Consider the following 17,290-nt stretch of genomic DNA (forward strand, 5'->3'; position numbering starts at 1 on the left):
ATGGCCCCACATAGTCCTCCATACAGTATAATGGGCCCCTCATAGTCCTCCATACAGTATAATGGCCCCACATAGTCCCCCATACAGAATAATGGCCCCACATAGCCCTCCATACAGAATAATGGGCCCCACATTGTCCTCCATACAGAAAAATGGGGCCCCACATAGTCCTCCATACAGAATAATGGGCCTCACATAGCCCTCCATACAGTATAATGGCCCTACATAGCCCTCCATACAGAATAATGGGCCCCACATAGTCCTCCATTCAGAATAATGGGCCCCACATAGTCCTCCATACAGAATAATGGGCCTCACATAGTCTTCCATACAGAATAATGGGCCCCACATTGTCCTCCGTACAGTTTAATGGGCCCCACATAGTGCTCCATACAGAATAATGGGCCCCATATAGTCCTCCATGCAGAATAATGGGCCTCACATAGTCTTCCATGCAGAATAATGGGCCCCACATTGTCCGCCGTACAGTTTAATGGGCCCCACATAGTCCTCCATACAGAATAATGGCCCCACATAGTCCCCTATACAGTATAATGGCCCCACATAGTCCTCCATACAGAATAATGGGCCCCACATAGTCCCCCATACAGTATAATGGCCCCACATAGTCCTCCATACGGAATAATGGGCCCCACATAGTCCTCCATATAGAATAATGGGCCCCACATAGTTCTCCATATAGAATAATGGCCCCACATAGTCCTTCATACAGTATAATGGGCCCCACATAGTCCTCTATACAGAATAATGGTCCCACATAGTCCTCCATACAGAATAATGGCCCCACATAGTCCTCTATACAGTATAATGGGCCCCACATACTCCTCTATACAGAATAATGGGCCCCACAAAGTCCTCCATACAGAATAATGGGCCCCATATAGTCCTCCATACAGAATAATGGGCCCTACATAGTCCTCCATACAGAATAATGGCCCCACATAGTCCTCCATACAGAATAATGGACCCCACATAGTCCTCTATGCAGAATAATGGTCCCACATAGTCCTCCATACAGAATAATGGCCCCACATAGTCCTCTATACAGTATAATGGGCCCCACATAGTCCTCTATACAGAATAATGGGCCCCACATAGTCCTCCATACAGTTTAATGGGCCCCACATAGTCCTCCATACAGAATAATGGGCCCCACATAGTCCTCTATACAGAATAATGGGCCCCACATAGTCCTCCATACAGAATAATGGCCCCACATTTTCCACTATACAGAATAATGGGCCTCACATAGTCCTCCATACAGAATAATGGGCCCCACATAGTCCTCCATACAGTATAATGGGCCCCACATAGTCCTCCATACGGAATAATGGCCCCACATAGTCCTCTATACAGAATAATGGGCCCCACATAGTCCTCCATACAGAATAATGGCCCCACATAGTCCTCTATACAGAATAATGGGCCCCACATAGTCCTCCATACAGAATAATGGGCCCCACATAGTCCTCCATACAGAATAATGGCCCCACATAGTCCTCCATACAGAATAATGGGCCCCATATAGTCCTCTATACAGAATAATGGGCCCCACATAGTCCTGTATACAGAATAATGGCCCCACATAGTCCTCCATACAGAATAATGGCCCCACATAGTGCTCCATACAGAATAATGGCCCCACATAGTCCTCCATACAGAATAATGGACCCCACATAGTCCTCCATACAGAATAATGGGCCCCACATAGTCCTCTATACAGAATAATGGCCCCACATAGTCCTCCATACAGTATAATGGCCCCACATAGTCCTCCATACAGAATAATGGGCCCCACACAGTCCTCCATACAGAATAATGGCCCCACATAGTCCTTCATACAGAATAATGGCCCCACATAGTCCTCCATACAGAATAATGGGCCCCACACAGTCCTCCATACAGAATAATGGCCCCACATAGTCCTTCATACAGTATAATGGGCCCCACATAGTCCTCCATACAGTATAGTGACCCCACATAGGGGTGGTGGTTCTGGTGTTGCGGGCCAAATATAATGTCTGTGGAGGCCATCTCTGTCCCCATTGGGGCTCACAATCTACATTCCCTATCAGTATGTCTTTGGAGTGTGGGAGGAAACCGGAGGAAACCCACGCAAACACAGGGAGAACATACAAACTCCTTGCAGATGTTGTCCTGGGTGACATTTGGATTCAGGACCCCAGCGCTGCAAAGCAACAGTGCTAACCACTGAGCCACTATGATGCCCAATTGTAATCCTATCCTGCAGGCTGCAGACAAGGCATTATTACTGCATGACAGAGAGATGAATATCTACTTAATCTGCTTCATGTGCCCAAGAAATAAAGGCAAAAACTGCATTGCCCCTTGCAGTAATACTGTGTGCGGTTCTGGTCGCTCTGTTTTTAATACATCAGCAAAAATATCACCTGTACCAGAACCATGCAGCACCATAAAAGGCCCCTAAAAATACTAGTTTACGTGTCCTTACATGTTATTTCCATATAGAGACATACATACATATATATTATAAAAAATCCAGACATACTGGTACAGAAAATGTGTTCTGGCAATTTACATTTATTCCTATTAATATATATATATATATATATATATATATATATATATATATATATATATATATATATACAGTGCCTACAAGTAGTATTCAACCCCCTGCAGATTTAGCTGGTTGACACATGCGGAATTAACTTGGCATTGTGACATTTGTACTGTAGATCAGCCTGGAAGTGGGAAATGCACTGCAGCAAAATTTTTTTTTTTTTTTTAAAACGTTAAAAGTTAATTCAGAGTGTCATTTTTCAACCCCTCAAACCACAAGAATTCTGTTTGGTCCCCCAAAAGTATTAAGAAGTAGTTCAGGCACCAAGAATAATGAGCTTCACATGTGTGGATTAAAGATCTCTTTTGCCAGCCTTTTCTGACTATTTAAGACCCTCCCCAAACTTGTGAACAGCACTCAGACATGGTCAACATGGGAAAGACAAAGGAGCATTCCAAGGCCATCAGAGACAAGATCGTGGAGGGTCACAAGGCTGGCAAGGGGTACAAAACCCTTTCCAAGGAGTTGGGCCTACCTGTCTCCACTGTTGGGAGCATCATCCGTAAGTGGAAGGCTTATGGAACTACTGTTAGCCTTCCACGGCCAGGACAGCCTTTGAAAGTGTCCTCCCGTGCCAAGGCCAGGCTTGTCCGAAGAGTCAAGGCTAACCCAAGGACAACAAGGAAGGAGCTCCGGGAAGATCTCATGGCAGTGGGGACATTGGTTTCAGTCAATACCATAAGTAACGTACTCCACCGCAATGGTCTCCGTTCCAGACGAGCCCGTAAGGTACCTTTACTTTCAAAGCGTCATGTCAAGGCTCGTCTACAGTTTGCTCATGATCACTTGGAGGACTCTGAGACAGACTGGTTCAAGGTTCTATGGTCTGATGAGACCAAGATCGAGATCTTTGGTGCCAACCACACACGTGACTTTTGGAGACTGGATGGCACTGCATACGACCCCAAGAATACCATCCCTACAGTCAAGCATGGTGGTGGCAGCATCATGCTGTGGGGCTGTTTCTCTGCCAAGGGGCCTGGCCATCTGGTCCGCATCCATGGGAAGATGGATAGCACGGCCTACCTGGAGATTTTGGCCAAGAACCTCCGCTCCTCCATCAAGGATCTTAAGATGGGTTGTAATTTCATCTTCCAACAAGACAACAACCCAAAGCACACAGCCAAGAAAACCAAGGCCTGGTTCAAGAGGGAAAAATTCAAGGTGTTGGAGTGGCCTAGTCAGTCTCCTGACCTTAACCCAATTGAAAACTTGTGGAAGGAGCTCAAGAATAAAGTCCACATGAGACACCCAAAGAACCTAGATAACTTGGAGAAGATCTGTATGGAGGAGTGGGCCAAGATAACTCCACAGACCTGTGCCGGCCTGATCAGGTCTTATAAAAGACGATTATTAGCTGTAATTGCAAACAAGGGTTATTCCACAAAATATTAAACATAGGGGTTGTATAATAATTGACCCACACTTTTATGTTTAAAATTTAATAAAATTCAACTGAGCAACATAACTTTTTGGTTTGTAAGATTTATGCTTCTGTTCATAAAACCTACTCTCGTTTGCAGTTTGAAGGCTCTAACTTATTTGCATCTTATCAAACCAGCTAAATCTGCAGGGGGTTGAATACTACTTGTAGGCACTGTATATATATATATATATATATATATATATATATACATTTTTTTTTTTAGAGCTTATGCATATATTACTAGTAGTTAACAAGTAGCCAGTGCCACACGGTTGCAGTGTTAGCCACTAAGCCACTGTGTTGTGCTTTGGGTCCTGGGATCATATCTGAAGACGGGCAACATCTCCATAGTAATGTGTTTGTTCTCCTTTTGTTTTTTTTGGGAGGAGCGGGTGATTTCCACAAGCTAAAAACCTAATGACAAGTTCTTTCTTAAAAAATGTAGACACTTTCATGAGTATTTTTTTTTTTTATTTCTTAGTGTAAATGTATGTATTTTTTTCGGAATTGGTTTTCATTAGAAAATTGTACTGTTTCTCTGCACATTTCTGGCTGCAGAATGAGTAAACTAAGAATCCTTCAGTGAGCTAGTTTTGAAAGTTTTATCTCCATTCAACTGATTTATGACAACAAACCACATTAAAGTTGAGCTGAACTTTCCTGTGATCATAATTCAGCGCAGACTGCAGATACCTGCCAGATGGACGCTGAAAGAATTTGGGAGGCTATAGGATCAATACAGTATACATCGGGGAAAGCTCCCTAGTCCCGACATATACTGCAGACTAAGGGCCCAATTAATCAAAGCTTTCACACCAGAATTCTGGAGTAAAATCTTTGAAACGTTGCAAAATTTAGGTGCAACTGGGAGTTGCGCCAAAACTTTGCAACTTTTGGTGTTTTTCCCAGTTTCGACAAAATGAAATACATGACAAACGGTGGCATTCGGTACGCCACAAATCTTACTTAGAATTTGTGGTGAGGCACACACAAAGGTGCTCACTGCTCGTCGGACGCTCCTGATTCATACACCTCATGAATGCCCCGTCTCATGCTGCACATAACACATCTGCATCTCTGGCTGCTGTGGGCATAAAAGGGGACAAACTCATGGTGTGGCACCCATGCTCCCCTGACCTCAACCCCATTGAGAACCTCTGGAGCATCATCAAAAGGAGTGTCTATGATGGCAGGAGGCAGTTCACATCTAAGCAACAGCTCTGGGAGGGTATTCTGTCCTCATGCAAAACAATTAAATCAGAAACCATCCAAAACCTGACAAATTCAATGGACGAGAGAGTTCAGAAGCTCCTTTCGAACAAGGGGTCCTATGTGCAAATGTTACATCACCTAGAATAAAGTTTTGAGTTGAAAACTGTTTGATTTCAGTGTGTAATAACCTGCTAATGCTTATAATTTCAAAAATGACCATTTTTTTGTTCTTTATTAAAATGAAAAGGTTGAAAACTCTGCTGTGCATAATAATTTGGAACATGCATTTTGAGTGCAGTTTGAGTTTTTTATTTTTTAAAAAATATACTGTTATCATAGGCAGTTTGTACAAAAACCTTTCAATTGTACTCTAATAGTTATTTGACTGGAAAATTACAATGACTGCAATTCATATAGGTAATTTGGGAAAATCTGAGAAAATATTATTTGCATAATAATTTGGAACACAGTGTATATAATTTAAAAAAAAAAAAATTCCCCGAAGGTGTCCATATTTTTTAAATATTTGGCCTATTATGTATGTCTGTGATTGGCTTAGGAAATATAGATTGTGAATTCTTTAACTGATGGAAGCATTATGGAATATGGCAGCCCTATATAAGCAATAGGAAATAAACAATTCTAAAAGTATTTTGTAGTTGATTTATATATCCAATATCCAAACATTGTAGTCTACCAAATGTCTGCTGAATTTTTTTTTGCACCTGACACCGGTCCTTTATTTTCTGTATTTTCTGGATAATTTTTGTATTTTGACTCTTCTTGTTTTCAATGTGATGGCAATGTAATGTCCCTTCTGGAGTAAGGCTATGAGAAGTGTAATCCCCCTGATCTCTGCATTGTGCCAGCCTCAGTGACTGCACCTCATTGGCTTTGTGCTGGCTGCAAACCGGACCCTAGCGCTCATCAGCATTAATAAAAATTAATGAGGTTGCAAGATCATTGGATAAAAGCTGAACTCTTGATGTTACTTGAGAATTAAAAGTAGTAAAGAGGGGAAAGAAATCTGGAAGTGACATTGAGCGCGGCATCTGTGTCTCACTGCAGACTGGTACATTGGCAGCGGCCATGGCGGATTTCTGCATGGAAAGTCTAATTGTTTTGCTCAACTCCTTCCAGCAGCACAGAGGCAGAACTCCTCTGCTCCATCCAGAATATAGTCAGTTTTATCAGCAGCATCCTTTATTTGGCCTTTGAGATCCTGATCAGAATTAGTTACGATGTGCGCCAATAGCTAATCTAGTGAAATGGAATATAAAGTGGCTCCTCTGGGGCCGATTAAATGTATAGTTCTTTATCTGCTCCAGTTTGATTTTATGCACTAAATCCAAGATGGAAACTAAGAAAAGGATTAAATAAGAAACTTCCCCAAAATATTAAAAAAAAAAGTTCATATAAATAATATACTACAATACACCTAATAATATACTTTACAGTATGTTTCAATACTTTGCCAGTTTCCAGATCTCCTCTTAAATTTAGGCAATGGAAAAAATTTTCTTTGCATCCAAGGAGTTTAAAATGCAGTCCGAAGTTTTCTAAACATTTCTAAAGAAAGCTGTAACACACTGTAACGTATCTGGAGTGACATGAAAATGGCGATTTTAAACACGGGGATCAAAAATATCTTAAACAGTGAATCTGTGTTTACCATAGTAAGCTATTGTTCTAATTATTTTTTCCATGAATATGATTTTTTTTTCTCTAGCTGGTCTAGATGCCGCTGTTCTCCAGAACATGGCGCTGTTTTTATTTTGTTCCTGCGCCTCTCCGTTCCTGAGATATGGCCCCTATTTCTTTTTGTGCCTCATATGTAAATTTTGAGGATCGCACCCAGTTGGCTAAATACATCAGAACACGCCCACAGAAAAAAAAAGTTGAGGACCCCGCCCACTTGGATAGGTTTATACGGAGGGAAGAAAGAGCCATATCTCAGGAACGGAGAGGCGCAGGAAAAAAAGAAAAACAACGCCGGATTCAGGAGAACAGCGGCATTTACACCAGGGAAAAATGACATGACATATTTATGGCAAGTTACAGGTCCCCTATAAAGCTTTCAAGCTAAAGCTGTAACTGGGCACAGTGTTGCTGAAAAACTGCTAATATATATGTACATATGCATATATATATATATTTATATTTAAATATATACATGCATCTAATATATATAAGCTTTATATGACAAATTACCTTCTGCAAATTCTCTTTCTCTGTGTGTGTGTGTCTATATATATATATATATATATATATATATATATATATATATATATATAGACACACACACACACTGAGAGTATAGATAGTGAGTCACAATAGTGATTCTAAACTGTTTTATCAGCAACTTACAATCAATCCATTGTTCTTTATCTCTTCAACACAGATATTTTTTTTTTCAGCAAAACCTTGACAAAAGAGACTGTTTTGAACCGTTACAATATATCATCCACCACTAGGTGGCACAGTAGTCACAGCCTAGGACTAGTGGAGCCAGAGTTATGGCGAAATCATTGGCAGAAGGAGTAATATGCACAGAATAAGGCTTGGTTGTAAGGATGCAGAGCAGATTTATGAAGCTCGGATACCTAGTATCTTTCTCTCAAGTTGCCGCTGACTTGCACACATTGATACGTCTTAGTTCTTCTTTTTACTTATTCCCTATCTTTAGCTGTTGTATAAGGCCATCCCTTTACTACCTACTTTGTAACATGCAAATTGACAGAAATCTTTCATTATATAGTTAGTTTTGGACATTTTTATTTGTTTACGTTAGTTGGTCAACATTTACATAAGTTTACAAAAAAGTCTTGTATGATGCATTTTTGGTGGTTTTTCCTTTTTCAGTCGGACCCTCAGCAGTTTCCCTTTGTTTGCTCTTTTTCTCTCTCCAGTTTCTCGCTCCATCCCAACTCCATGGACTTTTAAAGGCAACAGGTGTCATTTGATTCCTGACAGAGTGTAGAGATACTTGAGCATTTTTTGAGTCAATAATAATTAGTGCAGGAGACAAAAAAGTGACTAATACTTGGGGAAAGATGCATTTATCACTATTATGTTACATAGTTTCTGATTTTCGCTTCTACTGTTGATTTATAAAAAAAAATATTTTTTACTTAAAGGGAGTCTGCAGCAGGTAAACGGCACAATGACTGATCAAACCAAGCAGACACTCAGTGCACTCTTGGCATGGCCGAGAAGCTCTGTGCACTTTTCAATTTTCTGTTTTTTCTTCTTCCCACTCTCCTCTAACTAGATACGACAGCTGTATCTTTACAGGAGCCAGAGAAGGGTAGAAATACATAAAAAAACAAAGTAGGTGGGAAGGTGCAATGAACTGTTCGGTCATCCCCAGGGTGTACTGAGAGCCTGTGCTTGGTTTGGACAGTCATTCTGTGCTTTTTTTTTTTAAGACTTCTCACTGTATGAAGAGTTTCTTATAAATTTGACGATGGACTTCAGAGTTAAAAACTACACAGCATGCTGTCAAATGCTAATTACTCCGTGCAGAAATAAAAAAAATCTCACGATATTAATTAAATTGGCACATCGAATATATTTCACAGTGCCAGTACAGTACGTTTTCATTTATTGCTGCCAGTTAAATGGTCACTTTTCCACTTTTTCCATGTTTTCAGACTCCAGTGCTTGTATTAAGACCATGTTCTTGGGATTGCTGTGGGGGCAACTCACCTCACCCCTAATCATAACATTTTCATGGCATATCTCATCAAATATGGATTTTATAACATTTTATCAAGCTGTCTTTCTTTTGTGAACCTCGAAGGGCGACTTCTGAATTTTCCATGTGCCCTTCGTATGACACCAAGGGGGATAGTAGAAGAGAAGTGACGACTCCTGGTCACTTTTTCAGCCATCGAAAACAATTACCTTCCAAATTAGTTTAAAATTGTTCTTAGAAGTGAATATTATACGGTTAAATGCATTAATTTATGTGTTAATAATACATCATTTCTCTCAATAATATACTTGCTTTTTTCTTTAGTTATTTATTTTTTGTAGCTTTTGTGTTGCAGGGGCACAACATATTTGCCAACCTGTCGTCCCCGCAGTACAGCGATCTCATGCAGCTCCTGAAGCAGTCTATTCTTGCCACGGACATCACTCTACATTTTGAGTATGTATGCATTGTGTTATAGCTGGTATTTTCTAAAAAAAAAAATGATTTCAGTTAATTATATTCTTTCTTTCTCCCTGTGGATATATATATATATTGAGTATGGGCATTACATGCAGATGACTGCAAGTGCTGGGATTTCTGCAGGTGGCGCTCTTTCTCAATACTGAATAAATCAGGATATTTTTGAAAATGTTGAATCCATTTTTTCCTCATTTCCATAGGATTAACATGCCTATCCATCCTGTGATTTCTATAACAGCACGTCTTTTCCTTCTTAATGTTGCAATTTCAATGTTGAGTGAAAATTCGGAAAAATTCCATTTTAAAAATTCCCATTACGGACTGTTCACCCCAGAAGATGGCGCTGCCGAGCAGTATTTTCATTGATCTTCTATCTGTAGAATTTAAGAATCCTGGTTTGGCTGTAAAGATGAATGACTTTTATGAAGTATCTTAGGGGTAAAGTTTCTCTTTGTGGGAGCACCAAATTGGTGTAGAGAGACTTATAGGCCATGTAATGCTCCCTTAAGGATTTAAACATGCAAATAGCCTTTTCAGAGAGGAAGAGGACAGGAACTTTATTGCCACATATTGGGGCTAGTAATCTTAAAATTACAAAGCCTTGTATATGATTTTATATTGGATACCAAACCAGAAACTCCATTTGCAGATATATATGTTTTGGAGTGTTTGCCGCTCATCAGTGCAAAGCAAGAGAACTGATTTGTCTACGTGAAAGGCCTTTGATAGTAGGTTTAAGGGGTAACATTTCTCCTTGTGGAGCACGTCAAGTCTGCATAGGGAGACTTATAAGTCATGGAGTGCACTTCAGAGGCCTCTCATCCAACAAATCAGTTTTCGTGCTTTGCACTGATGAGGGGCAGACACCTTGAAACATGTCTCTGCTTATTAAGTTTCTGATTTGGCTTTGTATTCGAAATCAGCTGAGAAGGCCATTTAAAGGGTTGATAGTGACTTTTAGGACTGCTTTTTCCAATTGGCGACATTGGAGTTCTTGTCCTCTTTCTCTCTGAAGAGGTTATTTGCATACTTTATTAACTATAGCATTTGGACATGTAAAAAAAATAATTGGCTAGCAATAGGTAGAGACATACTTGCTGAAAAAAAATCTCTTAAAACAGTATCAGTAGTAGACCTCCTTTGGCTTTTCCCCGGGCTGTCCTTCTGCCTCCCACAAATGGAAGTCCTACTGGCTTCTGCAGTTGGGTGACCTAAGGTAAGAGACAGACTTTCATCATAGTAATCTTATGGGTTTAAAGATCCAAGTACTGTTAGTTTTTTTTTAATCACATTTGAAGCAGTTGTTTTATATTATTATTTTTCTTAAGTCCAGAATCACACGCTGTATATTGATGGCCATGGTTGGAAGCTTTATATTGCGACAAACAAGTCATTTTTGGCTAGTGTTCTGTGCTAACCAGGAATGATTGACTGCTTCAGCTGCTTGTACATTATATATCCTTGGGAAGGCTGAAAAAAAATTTTTCTTCACTATTATAAAAGTATGATAGCTCTTGTAGCTAATTTCTTTTAATAAATCCAGAGTACAGATGTGTCCTTACTTACATTTTCTCTTGCCTCAACATATCCTGAGACCAGCTTGTAGAAAAAACATGATCTTTTGGGGGTACTCTGTCACGATGTGTCTAGAATGTTTCCATGTGTGGCCGCCCAGTGGTTGTGCTGGGAGTTGCAGTCTGTCTAGGGTTTTGCTTGCATGTTGCGATGTTATATTACATTTGTTTTGTGTGAAATTGGAGTCCTTAGCTGATCTAATGAAACGATAGTGGTGGACTAGAGATGAGCGAACCCAAACTTTAAAGTTTGAGTTTCTTACCGGACACTTGGTGCTGAACTCCAAACACGGAAGTCCGTTTTAATGTTCGGAGTTCCGGGGAAGTCAGGGAGGAGCGAGAGATATTCCGGCTCCAAAGTTCGGGTCCCCATACATTTCAATGGGCTAAAGTTTTGCTACTCGAACCGAACTTTGGACTAAAGTTCGGTTCGGGTACCAGATCCCGAACTTCCACGGGTCCGCTCATCCCTATTGTGAAAACATCTGTAGATTCCATAAAACATCAGCTAAGAAAAACTGGTATTGAAATAAATATGCAGCGATTTAGGTTGCAGACACTCACAGTATTGTGCATTTGACTTGCAGAATTCAGAATTAATGTGTTCTTATACAAAGTGCATCTGTAACATTTTCTTCAAACTTTTTTGTTAATAAATCTGCTGCATTTCAAGCAATAAATTCTGTCAGAAATGGCTCCTCGCTTTCATTGGCAGAACTCAAAATTTGACAAAAGAGATTGAATATCTTTGGCAATATTTTGCTTTTAATGTATCTTAAACTATTATTAGAATGTTTTTTCAGCATTTGTATCTAAAGCAAAAGTCAGTATTCTGCTTTTTTTTTGTGCTACTACATAGCAGTGGGGCAGCACAATGGCTCAGTAATCAGAAGTGTAATTTTGCAGCACTGGGGGTCCTGGGTTCAAATCCCCCCAAGGACAACATCTGCAAGGAGTTTGTATGTTCTCCCCGTGTTTGCGTTGGTTTCCTTCAGGTTCTACAGTTTTCTTCCACCCTCAAAAGACATACTGATAGGGAACTTAGATTGTGAGCCCCAATGGGGACAGCGATGATGACTGTGACGCGCCGTGGAATGTGATGGCGCTATATAAGCATGCATAATAATTAGCAATGTGTTTTGGAAGCTGAGGTGACAGGACAGGCGCAGGCGACCGTATGTTCTCCATCCAAGAAAATTGGTCAACTTGCTTCATAATCTGCCTATAATTCTGCATGCACTCTTTCATGTTCCATGTTCTGTTTACGGGATATAATTTCCAGACCGCTCGCTAGAATACTGACCCAACTCAACAGCCTCATTGGCATATATGGGTCTGGTGAGTTTAGATCAGGAGACCCACAACCATGGTCTGTACATTGACCGTGCAACACAGAAATGTGAATGCAGGCTGCAACATGCAAATTTTGCAACGTACGTGTCCGGGTGTGTAAAGTTATGGACTGTGTAAATACACTACAACCCAATATGTCATGAACATCTGTATAGAGCAGATAATCCCATACACACTCCAGAAACAATTTAGTGGATGTTCCATACTTTGGGATTTTCTTTCATATTTACATCAAACTTAAAGTGTTTTAACCTTGATTTTATCTATAAAATGTTGTTTAAACAGGGCTAATGTGATCCAAATAGCCACGTAGGGTGCTTTACATGGGTTTTTCTACCAGGGACATTCTGCAACAGAAAAGTTAAATTCACAGCATTGCACTCACGGCACTGTTGATGTAAAACAGTTTTGTACAAAAAAAACTTTCCAGACTTGAAGTCTGCTGCTTTTCTCAAGAGAACATAATCTGAGAAAGTTGACATGTGAGACCTTGGTGTATCTACTCCTTCCAGGTCATGGTCACTCTCGATCACATACACGACCCGCCTATAGGCATTATGCCATATCTTACTAATGAGCACTGACCACTGGTCAATACCCAGTTGTATCTGGAGCTGTGATCTGAAACTATTAGTTCGCCAGATGGTATGAGACTACAACACCCATCATGCCCTGACAAGTAGTGTATGATGGTAGTATTTTCAGCATAGTTGGAGAGCCACAGGTTGTAAACCACGGCCCTAGAGCACAACATACATCGGTAGCATTATGAATGAGAAAAGCTTCATCCTGCACTTTGCTTGATGGCGCATGCCAATGACTGTGCTGAAAATGTAGGCACTAGTTAATATGAGATCTACATGCTTCCTTCAGCTTACCATTTATCCGCCTCTGAGACTCTTAATGTCCTCATCATGCCATGAATCTGAATGAGAGAAATTAATTTTGTTTTGTGCTTATGACTTTGAATCCTATTAGCGGCATTTGTAATATGCATCTGTGTCACATTGCCGCTTGCCCCGACCACACGGCAGAAGCTTCTTTTATTCTCTGCCAGCAATCTTTGTGTTGGCCAGAAGTAATGAAGAAGAAAAAAAAAAAAAAAGCTCAAAATTCAGTGGGAAAATGTTAGCGATTTGCTGTGTGCTGAGACAGCCTGTTTGTCGTTTGAGCGGTTTTTACATTACACACATGGATTATGCCAACGTCAAATCATCATTCAGCTGTTCGGTCGGAGCAAGAGATTATTCAGTTCTGTAAAATATTGCCAGATGTATCCACATACACCTAAATAACTATAAAAAATATATTTGCTCTGGAAAAAAATGACAGAAATAAATTCTAACTTTTCCGACCTTGGAAGGATGATGTTTTATTGGTGTTTTAGGTCAGTAGATGTTAATTTTTTCTATAAAAGGAGCACAAAGCCTAAAGATAAAAAGATAAAAATGCAGTGTACAATAGGAGCTGCTAATTTTAATTAAAGAATCATCCTGTCTTTTAGTTTTTTAGGAGTGAATCACTCCCCTATATCCCAACTTCCTGGGAGTGGTGAGGGTGGTGCTCCTGCTTGATTGACAGTTCTGGCCAGCAGCACTGATGCACCGCTGGCCCGAACTCAGCACTGCTGATGCTGCTATATGAGACAGCTTTACATCTGCTACGTTGGAAGTGCACTGACACTGAAGCTGGTGGGATTGGGAACTAACAGTGCACTCTAGCAATCCCAGGCAGCCTCAGTGCAGTGCTTACAAGCTCCAAAGGAAGTAGCATGTAAGCACTGAGCATGTCCGTCCACCTAGCAGCGGTGGCTGGACCCCATGGTAACGAGCAGTAAACACTAAAATAAATAAGCAAGGATAGGAAGATAATGGAGGTAGGGAAAAAAGCAAACTTGTTTAAAGGGGTATTCTGTGTGGAGTAAGTAATCACTTATCCCTATGATAGGTAATATTTTCTAGATCGGTTGGGATCTGACCAGCACATTTAATAATAGTAATGATAATAATAATTTTATTTCTATAGCGCCAACATATTCTGCAGCACTGTACAATTCAGAGGGAACTTGTACAAATAAGATAAGACATTACAGAGTAACACATAACTCAACATATACCAAAAGTACTGAGGGCTGTGCTCACAGCTTACAATCTATGGGGAAATAGAGGGGGACACAAAAGGTAAAAATAAAGTGCTTGTCATGTAAGGTCCAGTCATCAGAATAATAAAGAGGGGCATTCAAATAACGCTGCATGAACCAGGCATCAGTCAGTATCTGTACAAGTACAGATACAAAGTGCTACTGAGTGCTTGGAAGAGAAAATAGGGGATAGGTAGATAGATTAGGGAGGTAAGGTAAGGGCCCCGTCACACTAAGCGATGCAGCAGCGATCCCGACAACGATACGACCTGTCAGGGATCGTTACTGCATCGCTAATACATCGCTGGTGAGCTGTCAAACAGGCAGGCTCACCAGCGATCAGGGGAGCAGCGATATCGTGGAAAGAATCGTTCCACGATGTCCTGCTCCCGTTACCAGCCTGCTGCAAGCAGGAGCAGGCTGGTAACTATGGTAAACATCGGGTTACTAAGTGCGCGTGTACCCCTAGTAACCCGCTGTTTACCATGGATACCACTCTGCTACGGTGCGCGGGAGCCTCCGAGCACCGTAGCAGAGTGGTATCCATGGTAAACAGCGGGTTACTAAGTGCGCGCGTGCCCCTAGTAACCCGCTGTTTACCATAGTTACCAGCCAGATCGTTGGTCCCGCTGGTCACACACAGCGATGTGTGCTTGCCAGCGGGAGGCCAACGACCAAAAAATGGTCCAGGACACTTTGCAGCGATCAGCGACCTCACAGCAGGGGCCTGATCGTTGCAAAGTGTAACACACAGCGACATCGCTGGTGAGGTCGCTGGTGAGTCACCAAAACCGTGACACAGCAGCGATCTCGCTAGCGATATCGCTATGTGAGACGGGGGCTTAATAGGCCAGTCTAAAGAAATGTGTTTTAGGGCACACTTGAAACTGTGGATACTAGGAATTAACTGGATTTTGTTGGTTAGTTCATTCCAGAAAACGTATACAGCACGAGAGAAGTCCTGGAGACAAGAGTGGAATTCAAATTATAGAAGATGTTAGTCTTAGGTCATTAGCGGAGTGGAGAGGATGAGTGTTTATCACTGTTAGCCTATCCAGTTTCCTTTTCTCTCAAACTCCATGCTGAAAGTGCTGCTTCAACTGCCTTGTTCATGCGCTTAGAGCAGATTGTTTGAACTGCAGGTAAATATCCGAACTCCTGTGTGACCTTCTCTGCTCCCTTCCTCCATACTCAAACAGGGAGAGGCTTTGTAAACAGTGTCTGAGCATGGGAGAGAGGAGCAGAGAAGGTCACACGGGAGTTCGGATATTTACTAGACCTGCAGTTCAAACCATCTACTCACAATGCATGAACAAGGCAGTTAAAACAGCACTTTCAGCATGAAGATTGAGAGAAAAGGAAGCATGATAAGGTAATGGAGTACATTACAGAGATTCATAACGTTGCAAGCATTGATCATCTATTAAATAAAAATAAAAGTTTAGTTGCTCTTTGAACATGAGAATAACCCTTTAACATGTGCACAAGTAAATATCTGTAGATGATCTAGAACCTGGAGATCTGTGAGATAAAGGTGATAATTAACTTCATGTCATGCAATAGATTGCAGTCATCTGAAGTACAAGCAGCAAATGTATTCTGGACTTTAAGTTTATTGTCCTTTTTGATGCAGTTATTTCTGGTCTGTCTCTGTAAAGAGTGTACCAAAATCTTTATAGTTGCATCCTTGATATTTATGCCCACACTCACCACTAGGGGAGCTTAGGAGCTTGCTGCATACAGATAAGGTCATAGAGCTCCTCCTAGTGGTGGATCTAACTTAAAGGTGGTTATCCATTGACAATCATTTACCATCTGTCTATAGGAAACGTGATCAATGTAGACCATTGGGGGCATCACCACAAGGACTCTTTTAATCACTAGATCGGGGGTCCTGAGCCCCTCTTCCATAAAAATTTAAATGGAGAAGGGTCGAGCATGCTCACTACCTCTGTACCCCCCTCAGTCCTATAGACATTGAATAAGCCATTTATACTCATCCAGGACAAAATTTCAGGATCCCCCATTGAAGCAACTATTGGAGGACCAAGCAAACCATTCATGTGCATAGGGGATCTTTTTTTTATTTCATTGGTTATCTCCTGTTACATTATGGCTGTATATGGAATAGGAATCCCAGTATGCCAGTAGAAAATCCATTTAAGTACAACCCTTAAAAATATATATACGGTACTTTCTTTTCTTACCTGATCTCAAAAGTTTTTTTCCAGTGTAATTTCTCCTAAAATAGCATGTTTATTTGACTTTTTTTTTACTTAAAATATCAACTTAAATTCCGTTTAAATATATATATTATTTTTTACATTTTATATATTTTTTGCCATCCTTGAGCATTTCATTTTTTTATCTATCCTATAGCAGCTATCTGAACTCGTCTCCATAGCACATAGTCCTACTGCAGCTGGGTTATTCTGCTTCACAGCTTTACAATATGTCTCCAATGCAACAATAGTCACCAGGCGACACTATAGAAAAGCATAAGTAATAGCCCCCTGTCGTTGTGACTGACAGAACTCATACATTAATGACTGCCCAATTTTAAGACCACCACTGACATGGCTCTCTCTGGATTGTTGGATCTTTTGAGAAGTTAACAATTCCCCAACCTCCTATGTAAACGTGTAGCACCCTGAGGATTCGGCTGCTACAGGGGTATTGCACCTCAACCCAGAGGTGTGATATTCCACTCCCGGGTAAGGAAGGAGTGTGGAACTGAGCTCAGATAGACTGCATGCACTACATACATCCCATTCCAGAGGAG

General features: G+C 40.8%; 1 protein-coding gene across 1 annotated transcript in view; it reads left to right on the forward strand.

Moving 5' to 3' along the window:
- The window catches only part of PDE11A (phosphodiesterase 11A), a 921,640-nt gene that overhangs the window by 777,274 nt on the left and 127,076 nt on the right, over positions 1-17,290 (forward strand). The window contains exon 15 of the mRNA XM_073646878.1: positions 9,317-9,417. Coding sequence (XP_073502979.1) covers positions 9,317-9,417 — 101 coding nt within the window. The remainder of the gene's footprint in view (positions 1-9,316; positions 9,418-17,290) is intronic.

The sequence above is a fragment of the Phyllobates terribilis genome, unplaced genomic scaffold, assembly GCF_046119375.1.
Source record: "Phyllobates terribilis strain yellow unplaced genomic scaffold, ASM4611937v1 Scaffold_9__5_contigs__length_417890890, whole genome shotgun sequence".
Lineage (NCBI taxonomy): Eukaryota > Metazoa > Chordata > Amphibia > Anura > Dendrobatidae > Phyllobates > Phyllobates terribilis.